The sequence below is a fragment of the Squalius cephalus genome (genome assembly GCF_949319135.1).
Source record: "Squalius cephalus genome assembly, chromosome: 8".
NCBI lineage: Eukaryota > Metazoa > Chordata > Actinopteri > Cypriniformes > Leuciscidae > Squalius > Squalius cephalus.
Genome location: NC_137129.1, coordinates 32526112 through 32543105, shown reverse-complemented (window position 1 = coordinate 32543105; position 16994 = coordinate 32526112). Strand labels below are relative to the sequence as shown.

General features: G+C 38.7%; 1 protein-coding gene across 1 annotated transcript; it reads right to left on the bottom strand.

The window, feature by feature from the left end:
* Positions 1-2380: 2380 nt before the first annotated feature.
* On the bottom strand, positions 2381-16600 carry LOC307163415 (interferon-inducible GTPase 5-like). The gene is made up of 4 exons (XM_079879440.1): positions 16451-16600; positions 16042-16106; positions 4582-5149; positions 2381-4353 (listed from the first exon to the last, which is right to left on the bottom strand). Exons 3-4 carry the CDS (start codon positions 5147-5149, stop codon positions 3725-3727), a joined length of 1197 nt encoding a protein of 398 aa, XP_079735566.1. The 5' UTR covers positions 16042-16106; positions 16451-16600; the 3' UTR covers positions 2381-3724.
* Between the last annotated feature and the right edge of the window lie 394 nt (positions 16601-16994).

Below are 16994 nucleotides of genomic sequence, written 5' to 3'. Positions count from 1 at the left end.
AGATTACTAGCTGAGCTGTTAGCCTTGACTGAAAAGTGTAAAAATCACAAAGACACCATTGCAGATCTTAAGGCTAAGCTAAATGCTAAAAAGTCCAAGTCTCCCAAAACGCATAACAGCGATGGGACTAAAAATGTGCACTTCTTAGATGAGGCAGCCTGCTCTAATAATCCTGTATCTTTTCAGACATATGAAGCATGTGATAAAGTTTTGAAAAGAGTGCCTGTTTCAGCCCTTAAGGTGATACGGCACCCAAACGGCACAGAGTCAACCATTCGGCGTCCTTTTAACGGTAAGTGAATGTAACTTGTTTAAAGCAGAGATCGGACCATTCCCTTTGAAAGGGCCATTTGAACCATGGTGGAGATGCATTGTTAGTCAAAAACATGCATTTCAGCTCGAACCAAAAGATATTTGGCAAATTGTTATCAGCTCAATTCCAGATGTTCTGATCTATAAGATACCACAGGTTTTGATGACAGGCACCATGCAGTCAATGTATCAACATGAGCCTGAGAGTGAAATCTTTAATAGACTAAAACAATGCCTTCGTGATCTGCGTGGTTGTAGTCCTATTGGATGGGAATTGATTTTCAATCGGAAACAGAGTACGGAAGAATCGTTTGAGACATATGCAGAAAATATGTTTGAACTTTTTGAGGAGTATTCTGGAATTGAAGGTGTTAACCACAACAATGTAATTCTACTTGAATTACTGCTTACAAATGCAGGGCCACGTGTACAGCAATCGCTCATGTGTTGCTTCTCCAGCACAAAATACATTTGAAGGTATTGTTAGCTGGGCAACAAAAATGGAGTCAGGCAAACAAATGCATTGTGAGGTAGCTGTGTTAGAATGTCATGAAAATCCTCCATCTGCAGGAGAATTCAGAAAGCCACACTGTGGCAAACTGAACAGATTCTGTAATTCCTGTCACAAAACAGGCCATACAGAGGAAAAGTGTTGGTCACTGGGCAGAGGCAGACCTCCTCCCTATTTCATAAAACGCAGACAATCACAATCTAATGACACAAACCAGCACTCTGCAAGTAACCAAAGCTTAACAGACTATTTAACGAACACTCTCTGCAGTTCACATGCCCTAGCCCAAAAAAGACATGTGGTGACAGGACAAGGCACCCGCCTTGCAATTCTCGGTACCAGGTCGGTAGGCCACGGTGAATTTGAACCATGTGTAAAACAGAGCCCAACGGGCTAGTCTTGGGTTGAGTCGTTTGGCTTCTCTGAGATATTCCAGGTTCCGGTGATCTGTGATGACTTGGAATGGTGGTGAGCTCCCTCCAGCCAGTGTCTCCATTCCTCCAAGGCGAGCTTGATCGCCAGCAGCTCACGATTTCCAATATCGTAATTCTGCTCCGCTGGAGACAGCTTTGGAGTAAAAGGCACATGGTTGGAGTCGAGGAGGCTCACCCTGCTGCTGGGATAGAACCGCTCCAACCCCGCTGGTAGAGGCGTCAACTTCGACCACAAATGGGAGTTCTGGATTGGGGTGTACCAGGATTGGAGAGGTGATGAAGGCATTCTTCAGGCGTTGGGAGGCTTCTGTGGCCAAGGGGTTCCAGGACAGAGACTTGGGATGGAGTGAGGTGAGAGATGAGCTGAGAAGACTGTAATTCTGGATGAATCTTTGGTTGAAGTTGGCGAAGCCTAGAAAGCGTATCACCCCATTGCAGAATTTCTCCAGAGTTCCAATTGATGGTGGGTTCATGTTGGTTCATCCATGGGCGTCCCAGGTAAAGCGTAACTGTGGGGGAGAAATGACGAATGCGACCACGGCACAGCGATTTGCTGAGAATGGTGTGGATGGCTAGTTCCTGGGACCAACATTTCCTCCGGAGGTTGAGTCTTTGGAGAAATTGATGAGAGATGAAGTTCCCTGTGGATCCGGAGTCGATGAGCGCTTGCGCTGGAACGGGAAGTTTTTGGGTGAGAATTTGGACAGGTGTATGAGTGAGGGGGGCGACTTTTGGGAGAAGCTGGATTATACTCACTGCTGGGCGTGGTGGTCGAATCGGGCAGATCGGGATGACATGGCCTTCTCCCCCACAATACAGACACAAGTGTTGCAATAGTCTCCTTTAATGCTCCACGCTGGTGAGGGGATATGCGTCAGCCTGCATGGGTTCAGGTGCTGGAAGGGCGACAGATGGAGAATGGGTGGAGGATGCGGAGCGGGTTGATCGAGGGACCAGGCTGACAGACGTTAAGAGATGCGCACAACTTTCTAAAGTGCTAAAGTGCGGAATTGAAGAGTATATGCATATTACTTGTTCAGTCTATAGACATGTAGTGTTTAGAAAGTGACATCGCCAACTACTGGCCTGGCAGCATAGAAAAGCGTTTTTAATTTTCTTTTTTCGCGGATACGTGTGAACAGGGATTGTTTTGACAATGGAGTCGTCTGTAGGAAAAACGTTTACTTTTTTAGTAAATCTGCCACGGGTGGTTGCAGGATAGCAGACGAAGATAATGAGTATAATTCCAACACGAAGTTTAATGATGATAATACAAAGATTAAAGGTCCCGTTCTGCGTGATCCCATGTTTCAAACTTTAGTTAGTGTGTAATGTTGCTGTTAGAGCATAAATAATATCTGTAAAATTATAAAGCTCAAAGTTCAATGCCAAGCGAGATATTTTATTTAACAGAAGTCGACTACAATGAACGGCTCGATTGGACTACACCCCTCTACTTCCTTCTTTAGTGATGTCACTAGAACCGTTTCTTGACTAACCTCCGCCCACAGGAATGCTCCCTCAACTCTACTGGCTACTTGCGCACTTCTTATAACTTAGGCTACTGTGTTTACTCAGCTCTTACGGTGATTTTCTGAAGTAAAACTGACGCTTCATCTTTTGTGTGATGTACAATAAACTTTATTAAACTCATCAGTACATGTTTGATCATCATTCAGACAGCAGACTTGTAGGCTATTAATAAATAATGGATACATAGCCTACAAGCAGATGACAAATACGTTATAATAACCGTAATTAAACTACTAAACCATACCTGTTTCATCTCTATACAGCACTCTGACTCTGTAGGCATTATTGTCCGACTCGAAATGAACGCCGTTACTGAGAGTTTCTGATATTATCATCATTCCGTGAGATGAATTTTTCCTGACAGACTGAGCGCGAGCTCATGAAGCTCCGCCCCCTGTGTCGTCCAGCAGCACCTCATTTGCATTTAAAGGGCACACACTGAAACAGCTCGTTTTTCTGAGCCCCAAAAAATGTCAATTTAAACATGCTGTAAAAAATGATCTGTTGGGTATTTTGAGCTCAAACTTCACATACACACTCTGGGGACATCAGAGACTTATTTTACATCTTGTGAAAAGGGGCATATAACGGGACCTTTAAACAGACAAGCAAGAGGTGATGTTGCAGCATTATTTATCAAAGGGGAAAGTAAATTAAAAGGAAGAGAGGGCCAAAACCAAACATACCATCATTTAAATTTATAGTATATCATGTACATTTATTCCAGTTAAAAAAAAATAAACATAAGACCAAAATGAAGAGAAATGCAATATTGCATTTATTAAACTAGCACATAACTTCTGCTACTTCTAAAAAAATAAATTAAAAAAAAAAAAAAAAACGACCTGTACTTCCCCCCCCCTCAAATGCAAGTTTAAAAAAACAAAACCCTGCAGCTACATGTAAATTTCTATCCTGGCAAGTTCTGTCACGTTTACACAGCAGTTCCCACTGAAGCTATTAGCACATTTCTGGCATCTTCTGCTATGTCATTCAGAGCTCTCTTCAGCATTGTTGAGACTGTCATATAGGACATCCCTCCTGCCACCACAGAGCCAAGAATGGGTATGAGGCTCACAACATACTCAACTGCATTTTCAGCTCCAAACAGGAATACAGAACCCAGTAAAGATAATATTGAAGCTAGGTTTATCCCACCACGCAGAGGTGACTTCATCAGACTCTTTAGTTCCTCAATGGTCTTCCCAGATGTCTCACAGAGCCTCTGTAGGGATGGATCATCTAGACCAAATGTATTGTAGTACGTTTCAATCTCTCTTTTGACAATGGCTAAATCCGCAGCAACTGAAAGACCAGGAACAGGAACTGTAGCTAAAAAAGCAGGCACCAAAGCTACTTTTCCAATGTTTTCCTCCAGAGCTTTCTTCTTTTTCTCATTAATCTCCAAAGTAATATTCGGTAAAGCCAACAGCAGTACACGTCTCTTATGCTGTGGAAGCTCTTCCTCCATCCTCTCCTGCAGCTGATTGAAATCATACTTGCTGAGCTCAAAGCCAGAGATCAAGAACACGACAGGATCCTCTATACCAATCTCTCTCAGACCTATAGACAGAAACAAGGAAGAGCATCATAAAATACAAAAAAGTACAAAAAGAGATTTATTAAATATTTTATAATTATTATTATATCTAATAAATTGGCTATAATCCTTAATATTATAATTGTTGTTTTTTTACATTAGTAAACTAGATTTGTTCAATGTTACAATTTTAAACACAACATCTTAAACCATTTGTTGTTCAAATCATTGTTATAAACTTAATAACTGACCATTTTCACAATCCCCTCGAATGGTATCCAGTGTCTTTTTCTGGTCAAAGCTTTTCTTCCTCTTTTCAGCATCAATGCTTGAGTCAATCTTAGAACGAACAAAATAAAACGTTTTCCCCATTCTCATGATCTCTTTGGCCAGCTGAGTGTGGCATTCTCTGAACCGATCTGAAGCAATGATGATGAAAAAATCATAGCGTTCAAACTGAACCCGTTTAAGATACTCATCAGCTTTGAAGTTTGGTGTTCCAATGCCAGGAAGATCCCACACTTTCACATTTTTGTATTTAGGGTGAAGGTAAGCTTCAGGTTCCATAGTGGTTTCTACTGGGCCAGTTTCAGCAGAGCCTTCATCTTCATCCCCTAAACCCCTGAATGCATTGAGAAATGTGGACTTTCCAGAACCTGACTCTCCCGTCACACCAATGTTAAGTTCTACAAGATCTTGCTGTTTGAGGTATTCTTTGATTGCGTTTATCGCTGATGGGAGATCCTGAGTAGATATGGAATCTTTGATATCCTCCAGGTCCTTTGGAGTTATTATATAAAATTCTTCATCTGTAGCCATCTAAAAAAGCAACGTCAATTTCAACAGTGTTATAAAAATAAACTGTAGAAAGAATGTTGCTTAAAACATCAGTTTAAAATGTCAGAAGTCCCTTTCTCTGTTGGCCCATTTTAGCTGAAACTCCTGACACTTAAAGGCCCAGTTTTCCAGACAGGGCTTAGAATAAGCCAGGATTAGGCTTTAGTTTAATTAGAAAATTGAAGTAATTTTTATAAAAGTGCCTTACTGGTGTGCATCTTGAGACAAAAGAATGGCATTGACATATTTCAAGATATGTCATTGCAGGTTGATTTCAGTTTAAACAGCGCAAACATGCATTTAGTCTGGGACTAAGCTTAAGCCTGGTCTGTGAAACTGAGGAAAAATTCAAATTTTTACTGATGGGAGGTCAAATGGGCCATCAACTAAATAGTCTTTTACAGTTTTTAAAAATTGCTTACACACAATTTCTGAAATGGCTCCATTTCTCAAAACTCACCACACACAACCTCAAAACATGCACACAAGATGGAAAACGTCACACATATCTCACAAAAGCAAACACTTAATTCAAAACTATTTTAACTCGTCTAATGGTGTTTTTGCGTAGTAACTACACACAAACCATTACATGGTTTTTCTGAATTGCTAAAACACTAAACCCCATTCTCTGAACCAAATTCTCAATAGCCTAAACCAATTTGTCAAATAAATCACCCTTTCTGTAAAACATTAAACAAGTTCAGGTAACTACAGGTAACAGGTAAAAAAGAGTGCATGAGATTTGCAAAGTGTTTTAACTAAAACACTTTGCAAATCTCATGCACTCTTTTTTCAAAACTCTAAACACATGTTTTTCACTCACTAATAAACATTTCGCACTGTGATGCACTTATGAACATTAAAGATAAAAAAAAAAAGAAAAGAAAAACAGTATTTAATTAAATGGTTTTGAGGCAATTGTTTGATTTTGTCAGAAGAGTCAGAGGTTCTCGGAATGTGGTTTGAAAATTTGGTTTTGGTTCGAAGCCCCACTGTCGTCGTTAAAGCAATACGACAATACGTGCCAACCCGTTTGACTAATGCTGTCGAAGCCCCACTGTCGTTGTTAATGAAGGTTCAGTGGCTACGGTTCCGTATGGCATACTACCTACTGCAACACACAACAACCGACCATACGCGCCAACCCGTTTGATCAAGGCTGTCGAAGCCCCACTGTCGTCGTTAAAGCAGGATCAGTGGCAACGTTTCCGTATGGCATACTACCTAACAACCCGACAATACGTGCCAACCCGTTTGACTAAGGCTGTCGAAGCCCCACTGTTGTTGTTAATGAAGGTTCAGTGGCAACGGTTCCGTATGGCATACTACCTACCGCAAAACACAACAATATCTGTCCAACACAAATCCTGATTCATGCAAAATACAGTATACTGGATTGTAATAACTATGATAACTATGCAAATTATACAAATAATTGTAAGATCATTTAGTAATTTTTGTAGTGATTCGTCAATTTAGCTCAAAGGAATTATTAATTAATTTATAGGGAATTCGAAAGAGTCACTTATTACAACCGTGCAAATGACTCGTTTGCGGTTCATTTGAACTGGCTGTAACTATCAACTCTGCAATGGATATAAATATCCGAACTATAGTGAAACACTATAGTTAGCAAGGTAACTTAGATCAGAAGTTTAAGACATTAAATTCGTAAGCACAAAACACAAGTAATACTTCTCTTTAAGATACAAACAAGACTTTATTGATTATTCTAACACATAAAACTAATATCTAACACAAACACACGCACACACATTCATACGAGCTGCGGAAAGAAAGAGAGTGAGGAAAGATTAAGTTTTAAGAGTGAGTTTAAGAGTGAGATGATGAAATCCCAAGTTTCTATATGCACTTATATAAACGGCTTAGCTCCAGTCTATTTAACGGATCTTCTATCGCCCTATAATCCATCGCGCTCTTTAAGATCAATAAATTCGAGGCTTTTGGTCATACCTAGGATATCCAGATCAACCAAAGGAGGGAGATCATTTTCACATTTAGCTCCAAAACTCTGGAATAGCCTTCCTGATACTGTTCGTTGCTCAGACTCGCTCTCCCAGTTTAAAACTAGATTAAAGACGCATCTTTCGGCCAGGCAATCATATAATATTTTTAATCTTACAGGTCAAACTACAGTCCGGCCTCTAGTTCATAAATGCCAGAGGAGAACTGGCCCCCGACTGAGCCTGGGTTCTCCCAAGGTTTTTTTTTTCTCCATTAGGTCACCTGATGAGGTTTAGGTCACCATTAGGTCACTTGATGGAGTTTTAGGACACCATTAGGAAAAAAAGGGTCGAAAAGAGTTTTTCGGTTCCTTGCCACTGTTACCTTTGGCTTGCTCAGTTGGGGATATTTTGGGGATATTTAATTTTATTGTATCAATCAATAAATTCCACAAACCTTGTTGTATTATTTTAATTTAATACTGTGAAGCTGCTTTGATACAATCTGTATTGTGAAAAGCGCTATACAAATATACTTGACTTGACTTGACTTGACTTATAAGACATGACCTGGAACGAACCATCAAGCATTAATTTAACCCTTCTATCGTTTCTTAGACAGGTTATTACATTTATATCAATACACCAGTTCAGCTTAAGAGTCTGGAGGCAGTACTTGCTTGTCTTTGCTTTGCGGATTCCCTTTGTCTGCGTAACAGGGGTTTCCAGAGTTCGTTGGCTGGTCTCCTCCTGCCTGGGTCTGGGGCGGCCAATCACGTGGTGTGCTGGCGGATGGATTGAGAGTCTTTGTCTGAAGCTGGTTTTGTCGAATCGTGGAACGAAACTTTGCCGCAAAACTTAACTTAGAACCGAGACTCACAACGGAAAAGAAAGGAAACTAAGAAAAGAAAGGAAATTGAGACGAGAGTAGATGATGGCTTGAATGAAGTTGTTTAACCCATGTTCTTCTGATCTTGATTTGGGTTCTTTCGTGTGCGCGTTTACATGGTTATTAGTCTGTCTGGTCACTCCGTCATGGCTTCTCCATGATGGTTTTCGATTCTACCTTTGTTGAGAACTCTTCTTTAAAACTTTGTTCTGGTGTTAAGATTTTAAACTCAAATGTCCGCCCAGCCTCCTGGATCAGTTCTGACCAATTAGACACTGTCTTTATTTAGGAGGTGGCGTTCTCTTCACTTCCTATCATAAATCAAGCTTATCTGTGCTCTCTTTACTCTCTAAGCTCTAGCAGAGAGGACAGAGGCCACAGTTTAGACATTATTACTATTATAAGAATACAAAACATTTTACACAGATTTCAATCAAGCCATCTTTTGAATTAAGAACATACGATCATGCTGACAGGAAGCACGACACACTTTCATTCACACACCTAATAGTTATAACAATTACATGAATTATATGGTATCTAAGCATATCAGATACACACATCTATTGTAAAAACAATATAGAATCATGTAGTTGCATGATGTTTGGTTTTAAGTCCATTGAAAATTGTTCTTGAATGATTTGATGTATAGTTATAGGTAAAATCTCAGTTCTGTGGTTTGAAAAGATATTACACTGGAATGTTGTGGGCTCGAGCAGCTTCTGCTGTTATCTTGATCGGGCACTGAGCTGTGCCATCTCTGAGCCAATGATTCTTTTCCAAGCTATCTCACATTGACAAGTTCTTCCTTTAGTTTGGCTCATCTTCTTTGAAGCTTGCATGGCCATAAAGTTCTTAGCGGGGGGTTTTCGTTGGTTAGGAGACTGGCTGGAGCCTGATTTTATGGCCCTGGACTGGTAATTTTGGGTCTGTAATGTTGAGCTCTGTGTGGAATTATGTTTGAACAATTCTCCTGGAAGATTCATTTGTGTTTGTTTCGCACTCAATCCTACATAATCCAACAGACTCTTCAGGATTTTCAAGAATTCTTCGAAACCATATTGTGTGGCGGCCTGTACACAGCTAGCCAGAATCTTTTCATCTCAACCACAGCCAGTTGCTGCTCCTCTCTGCTGCTTCAGATAAGTTCTTCACTGTGCAACGCAACTCTTGGCCACTGAATCCGACGTCTCTGAGAAACCGGGTTGTAGAGTGTGCCACAAATCCTCGACAACCCACTTCCACTGGATAAACCCGGACTCTCCATCCTCGCTGTTCTGCTTCAGTGGCTAGATGAGCATACCGCAGTTTCTTCCTCTCATACGCCTCATCTACAGCATCCTCCCATGGCACTGTTAACTCTATCAGGTGAACAAGGCGTGCTGATCCAGACCACAAGACAATATCTGGTCGAAGGTTAGTGATGGCAATCTCAGGTGGAAAAATAAGCCGTTTTCCAGTCTCTAGCAGCTTCCAGTTAGGCGAGAATTGGTTTTCACAACTTTTCTTGGTGATTGCTCTCCTGGGCGGAGGAAATTGTCTTCTCTGTGTAATGTTTTGCTAGAACAGGTGGCAACTTATTCTGCCGTGCAAAGGCAAAAGTTCGAGTGTTTAACTTCGTTTTTGGTCGAAAATGAGTCATTTATATTTTTGGCACATTCAAGACCTCCTTTATCATGTGGATAAGTATCTTGAATCAATTCCGTTTTTTTTTTTCGAGAAAATAATGATTTGTCTTAACAGTAACTTCCAAAAGCCCATGAGAAACAAAGGCAGAACACCGTAACATCAGTTACCGCTCTTTGGCTTTGTTTTGGAACGCTCAAATTGAGTTACGGTGCTCTGCCTTTGTTCAGCCGCGCGTCAATATGAAGTTACTGTGCCGGTGTTCAATCAAATAATGCTACCTACCAGATTGTACGGTTATCTGCCTTTGTTTTAATGTCCATTAAAATTAAAATTACGGTGTAGCCTGTGTACTTTATACAGCTGCCATCAGTCCCTCTAACTTCGGACGTCCTCAGAGCTTTGTCCTGCACAATTGCGGTCAGAACATTTAGTATGGTCTGAAACCGCGCTCCATCGACAAACGTGCAATATCGATCGCGAAGGATTATGCAGAGTTGACTGAAAAACGTTACACATTGCCGTATCAGATGAATACAACCAAGAATTAAAGCTTGGCAAACTAGCTGGCAGAGTGCCAAAACTTCGCCTTAAGCCCCGCCCTAAACGCGGTCGAGTCAACGCTGGACTAATATATCTATGGAGGTATTTTGTCATGTCAAATGTATTAATAATGCCATCAGAATGCAACCAAAGCACAGGATAGCAATAAGTAGATGGCTATAAATAATTGTAAATCATACAAAATAAATGCCATGATCACTAGATTTTATACAGGTGTGTACTATAATGATTTTGTTAATGGTGATCAGCAACTAAATATTGATAATGTGGAAGTTACTGCCTTTTGCCTTGGCATGACTTCTCACTTTTTGCTGACAATACAAAGGCAGAGTACAGTAACTTTAAAATAGTGGTCAAAAGTCAAGTTTGAGCTCAATTTTTATTTATTTATATAATTTCCATTACTACAACATCTATTTGCCAGATTTCCAGTGTCCTACCTATAATTCATTTGGCGGGACAACTAAAAATCTTTAAAGTCATTTTTCTCAGTTCTACACTCTAGCGACTTAAGGTCTTTTGCCTTTGTAGGGCAGAATTGGTCATGTTACACTTGTCTTCCAATGCTAAAGCCAAACATTGCAGTTCCTGGTTATGGCGCCAAGTAAACCGTCCTTGGCTAAGAGCCACCTTACATCCTGTCAAAATGTGCCTTAATATGGCAGGTGATGAACACAAAGGACATGAGGGATCCTCTCCTACCCAGAGGTTTAGGTTCTGAGGTGATGGGAGAACATCATATGTTGACCTGATAAGAAAACTGATCCTACTCTGTTCCATTGACCATAGGTCTTGCCAGCCCATCTTGCATTGTTCCACACTCTCCCATCTCATCCAATCTCCCTGCCTGGCCTGGGAAATGGCATTTATACACCTCATCCTCTCCTCCTGCTTTCGCACCTCGTTGACTACCAGCTTCCTCCTTTGAGCTGGGGTTGCCTTGTGCCATGCAGGAGGAGCTAAACTGAGCCCAAAACCCCCTCTTCCATGCTGTACTTGCCCCACAATATCACCAATTTGAAGGGCAGCCTTTGCATCTTCCACAGCTTTCTTTGTTGACCACTTTCTTCCAGTTTTCAACACAGGTGCTGCCTCCCTTACACATTTGTCATGTGTCTCTACTAATGTCATTTCCAGTCTGACCTTGGCGCACTTAAACTCCTAGGTTAAAGCAGAGACTGGTAGCTGCAATATTCCTTTACTATAAAGTCCCACACTGCTGAGGCAGTGTGGAACTCCCAACCATTTCCTGATGCATGAACTTATTAAAGCTTCCAGCTTCTCTGCTGTTGTCAAAGAAACCTTGTGCACAGTCAGTGGCCACAGCAACCTTGGCAGTAGACCAAACTGAAAGCACCAGAGTTTTAATTTGCCTAGAGCGCAGCTGTTTATGCTCTTCAACCCTTCCACTGCTTCCACACATGATCACTAGGTCATCAGTAAATTAATGTGGCATTTAAATGGCAGTGTTTCCCAAATTAAACAAAAGAGCTGTTTTGAGTCATGAGTCTAATGTAGAGAACTATGAAACAGAGTTTTGCAAAAAGTTTGTTTTACAATATCAAACTGAGTTTAAAGCATGTAATGACTTGGTCTGAAGATTAGACACATGAGTGAATGGTTTCGTTAAGTGGGCCTCAAGTTCCCCCATCGCCTATGTATTTATTGTGCAATTTATACGCGAAACTTAGTTTTTACGTGCATATGATACACACTGTAAACCCCTTGGTTAGGAGGGAATTTTGATTCATTTGTTAAAATCTTTACAGGTGACATGAGAATACTTATGTACATGTAAATTCAACATCCTGCTCTGATATTTATCTTGAATTCAAAACAAAAATTTTGCGCTATAGTACAAAAAGAACTTAATACCACACTCACTGCAAAGTGACACATTTTTTTTAATATAAGGCATCATAAGTGTGTATAGCAGTGGCGACAGAGGTGATGTTGCAGCATTTTTTATAAGAGAGGACCAAAACCAAACATACTATCAATTAATTATATATTATTTCATGTATTTCATTTATTCCAGTTGACAAAAAATTAAACAAAAAAACAAAATGAAAATAAAATAAAAGAAATGCAAGATTGCACTTATTTAACTAACATAAATTTGCTACATAAAACGACAACAAAAAGATAACAGTTACTTATTTTTGCTTATGATGCGCACTGTAAAACCCTTGGGTAGGATTAGTGGTGTAGGGTAAATAAACTTTATTACAGTTAATAAACTTTATTACACGCCATAAAGTGTGTATCAAATGCACGCAAAAACTGCATATCATATGCACGTAAAAAATTATTTCCACGTACAAATTACACAATAAATAAAATGCATGCTATAGAGACGCAGTTCATGTGATCAGGCTGGAAATTCCAGAGCTGTCAAAATAATTCCACTTTTAGTGCGTAAGCATTTTTTTAAACTGTAATTTGTAGGTTACATTTGTTGTATCTTAGCATTTCTCAAGACATTATTCATGAAACCATACTTTTAAATGTTCAATAGTTCAATATGAGTATACAAATCATTCACTCATTTTAAGTTTTGTAAAATGATTTGCCCTGTAAGCTTTTCTATGCTTATGCAAACCATGTGGACATCACAAGACAGAGATCTTAAATGCAAAAAAATAAAAAATAAATACAGTTTTTTAAAGGCCCATGATACGGTGGCCGAGAGAGCTCAACGCGCTGCAACTGAAGAAAACACATGCAAATAGAAAAAACACATGCAAATAGAAAAAAACACCTGCAAATTAAGAAAACATCTTCATCAGTTTCACAACACACGTCTGCTCCAAATACTCACAACCAAATACAGAAACGCTGCAAAAGTTCACAACACAACCAAATACAGAAACACGCTGCAAAAAAAAAAAAAACAGGCCACAACGGAAATGTTTCCAGGGTACCCCAATAAGTGACGAACCCGGCTGGGATGTGCTTACAGCTCAAAAGTCTACTTTATTTTATTTTATTTTATTTTATTTCTTTTAACTTTTTTGGTGTTGTTGCAAAACATACAGAGATTACATTTTTATGACATACAACTTGTATGCATTAACAATATGTTCAATGTCATCAGAATACAAATGAAAAAAAGAACAATGAGCTGAAAACTAAAATAAATAAATAAAAGAAAAAGAACATGAGGGAAAGATATTAATCTATACATCAGTTACACTGTACACATTTTTTCATGTTATGTTTAAATTTTCATAAAGAAAAGTTTCATAAGAAATGTTAGATAATGTTGAGTCTAAAGTTTTAAAGTTGAGACACTCGTATATATATATAACGCATATTTGAAAAACTTTTTTGTAAAAAAATAAATATATATATATATAATTTATTTGCAACCGTTATGTTAACAGCAATATTCGGTAGTGTTGTGAACTTTTGCAGCGCGTTTCTGTATTTGGTTGTGATGTGAGTATTTGGAGCACACATGTGTTGTAAAACTGATGAAGACGTTTTCTTAATTTGCGCGGGGGGGGGTTCTATTTTTATGTGTTTTTTTTCTATTTGCATGTGTTTTCTTCAGTTGCAGCACATTGAGCTCTATCGGCCACCGTACCACGTAACCATCACTCTTATACCTAATCTACAGACAAAGTCAGCAAAAATACAAGCACATCACATGCTTTAAACTCAGTTTGATATTGTAAAACAAACTTTTTGCAAAACTCTGTTTCACAGTTAAGCCACATTAGACTCATGACTCAAAACTAACAGCTCGTTTGTTTCATTTGGGAAACACTGCCATTTAAATGTCACACTCATTTACTGATGACCTACACCCAATGATCATGTGAAAACACTTATAAATAAATTGATCACTTAGAAATCAAACTCAATGTTTTGAGAAACAAATATATTTTTGACCCTTGCATTTCTGTTTATTTTGTAAATATATACTGAATATGCATACAAGTCAAGTCATCTTTATTTCTGTAGCACTTTAACACAATACAGATTGTTTCAAAGCAGCTTTACAATAGAAAAAAATCTAGGCTAATTCTGCTGTAAAGCAGGTCTAACAAGCAGTGTCATTATTCAGCTCAAATCAGTTCAGTGTTGATTCAGTTCAGTTCAGTAACTGTAAAGTTCATCAATTGTGCATACATACTGTATATACAGTGTATTTGTGCACATACATGTACGTGTGACAAACTCCTGTAGGGGAGAGTGGGGTGAGTTGTGCCAGTTTTTACTCAAAGTGACTTTAAAGTGAGGCCATGGCAGTAATGCCTTCAACTTAAGGATGTACATATATTTCAGGATGTGGTGCATCCCTGAGAACAATAACTTTGGATCTGAAATAAATTGTTTCAGAAATATAGCTCTTGGAAAAAAAGTGGTCTCGTGGCACAACTTGCCCCTGGTGCGGGGGAAGTTGTGCCTTTGGGGGAATACATTGGGGGTAAATTGTGCCAGTGATTTCTGAAGTAAAACAGAACATTTTAATGTTATGAACCATACTGCTATATGAAAGCAAGATAAATTCAATACAAAATTACTAATTTAAGGTTTATTTAGATATTGTCACCCTGGAATACCATAGCATGCGTTTTTCCTACTATGGTCAATTGCATGGGGATTTTGTATTGAACATAACTCTGGATCACAGTGTCATAGAGACAAGGGGGCGGGCTCATTTTACTCAGACGACCAATCAGTCTCTCAGGATCATTGTAAAGCTATCAAGCTACGCCCTAGCAACCATTTAGAGCACCATAGCAACACAATATATGATATTTGTGACTCATTTCAGGCAAAAAGGCTTTGGCAATAGATGCCTGTTAACATAGCGCTGTCTGTCAATTATGTAACATATAAGAATAAAGTGACTAGGCTAATTTCTAAACATCCTATTGTGACATAGGCCACTTAAAAACGGAATAAAACTTCTCTTTAATAACATAGTGCAAACTCAAAACTGAAATCAGTGTTAGCTAAATTAAACAAATAACAGGCAGGCCCAAGTAAAACAATGATGAGGCATGCCCATCTCCTCACTTCTCAAGATTATCCCCTGTGAGAATGTAGGTCTAGGTGGTCTGGATCTGGCACAACTTAACCCAGGCCCTTTGGCACAAATCACCCCGGACCCACAAGTTTGAAAAACTAGCATGATCCAGCAGTTAAGAGCTAACATCATGCTAACTGTATAGACTCATTGTGTAGAATACTAAAGCACTAAAACATGTGTGAAATGTTTTCAAACTTGTCTATAATTGTTCAGACACTACAATCAAAAAACCTTAATCATAGAAATTTTACTTTGAAAGGGAAAAAACAGTTTTTTGCACTAAAATATGCTTAACTCTCATGCCATGTGTCTCTCTTCTTTGGAGGACGAGTAAAAGTGATTGCTTTTCAAAATTATGTGGTCACATGACCAATTTCTTCTATGGTTTTCCAGAAACAAGGGTGGAACTACTTCCCCCCCCTGGCACAAATCACCCCACTCTCCCCTACACTCCACTGCACACTGAACAAGCAAAATATTTGACATTTTTCACATCCGTGTGTGGTTAGGCGTGAATGTGGCTAAACTTTTGATGTTTGTGCGTAGAGCTACTTCACAAAATAGCATTTTTAGAAGAGTTAAAATATGAATGAAGCGTTTGCTTTTGCAAGAGATGTGTGATGTTTTGCAACTTGTGTGCATGTTTTGTGGTTTTGTGTGTAGAGTTTTGAGAAATGGAGCCATAGTTTCAAAAATTGTGTTTAAGCATTTTGGAAAAACTGTATGGTTTGAAAACTGAACTGTAAAGCGTTACACAGACCCCCTTTTATCTTTTAAATCTCACCTTTATGTTTCAGAGCACGAGACACAGGAAGAAAGCTGTTGTTTCCTTCACCAATGTGAAATTCACTGTTGTAAAGAAAAGTTTGAAATATTTAATCAAGGACTGCAAATGAATACATAAATTACTCTGATAATACAAAGCCTTATTGATTCAACAGGGATTTTCAATGTAATATTTGATTGCTAAAAAGCTTCTAAAATGGATTTGACATAATCATGGATTATTTTGGATTATGGATTATCCATTTAAAGGAGACTTTAAATAAATGTATACTAGATAATTTTTTTTATTTCGCTTGATCACACTAAATGTGCATGAGGATAGCACAAAAATTCTGAACATTTCCTTTTACAATCAGAAATACATTGCAGTCAACAGTTTTTAAAAGTTTTATAAACATCTTTCTTACCAAAATCTTCTAAACAATCCACACAGCAAGAAGACACTGACCGCAGATCTGAAATGAAGCCTGTTGTTGTGACCTACTGACTTTTATACTGGTTATAAAACAAAAGCAGAGTGAGATCCGCCTAGAAAAAAAAATACTTTCACTTTCACTGCCACATCACCATAGGAACTTGAGTCAGAGGGACATAAATATTTATCTGGAGTTCACGCGATGAACGTGTTTTACAATGGCTCAATGTCTACAAATCTACAGAAAAATTGAAGACCGGGAACAGAAACTGTAGCCACAAAAAAAAAAAAAAAACAGACAGAAAGGCTACTCTTACAATATAAGAGTTGAATATACAGTATGGCAAAAAAAGTCACACAGAACAGCGAAATGTGATCATTTCAAATCAAGTATCTGTCAGGTCCATTAAATAAATATGATGGCATTGAAAATAATATAATTCATTTTATTGATTATAAATACAACAGTGCACCCAATTGAGTATTTAGATTCAATAAAGGTTTGTAGATCTCTAAATCTTTAAATGATAGTCATT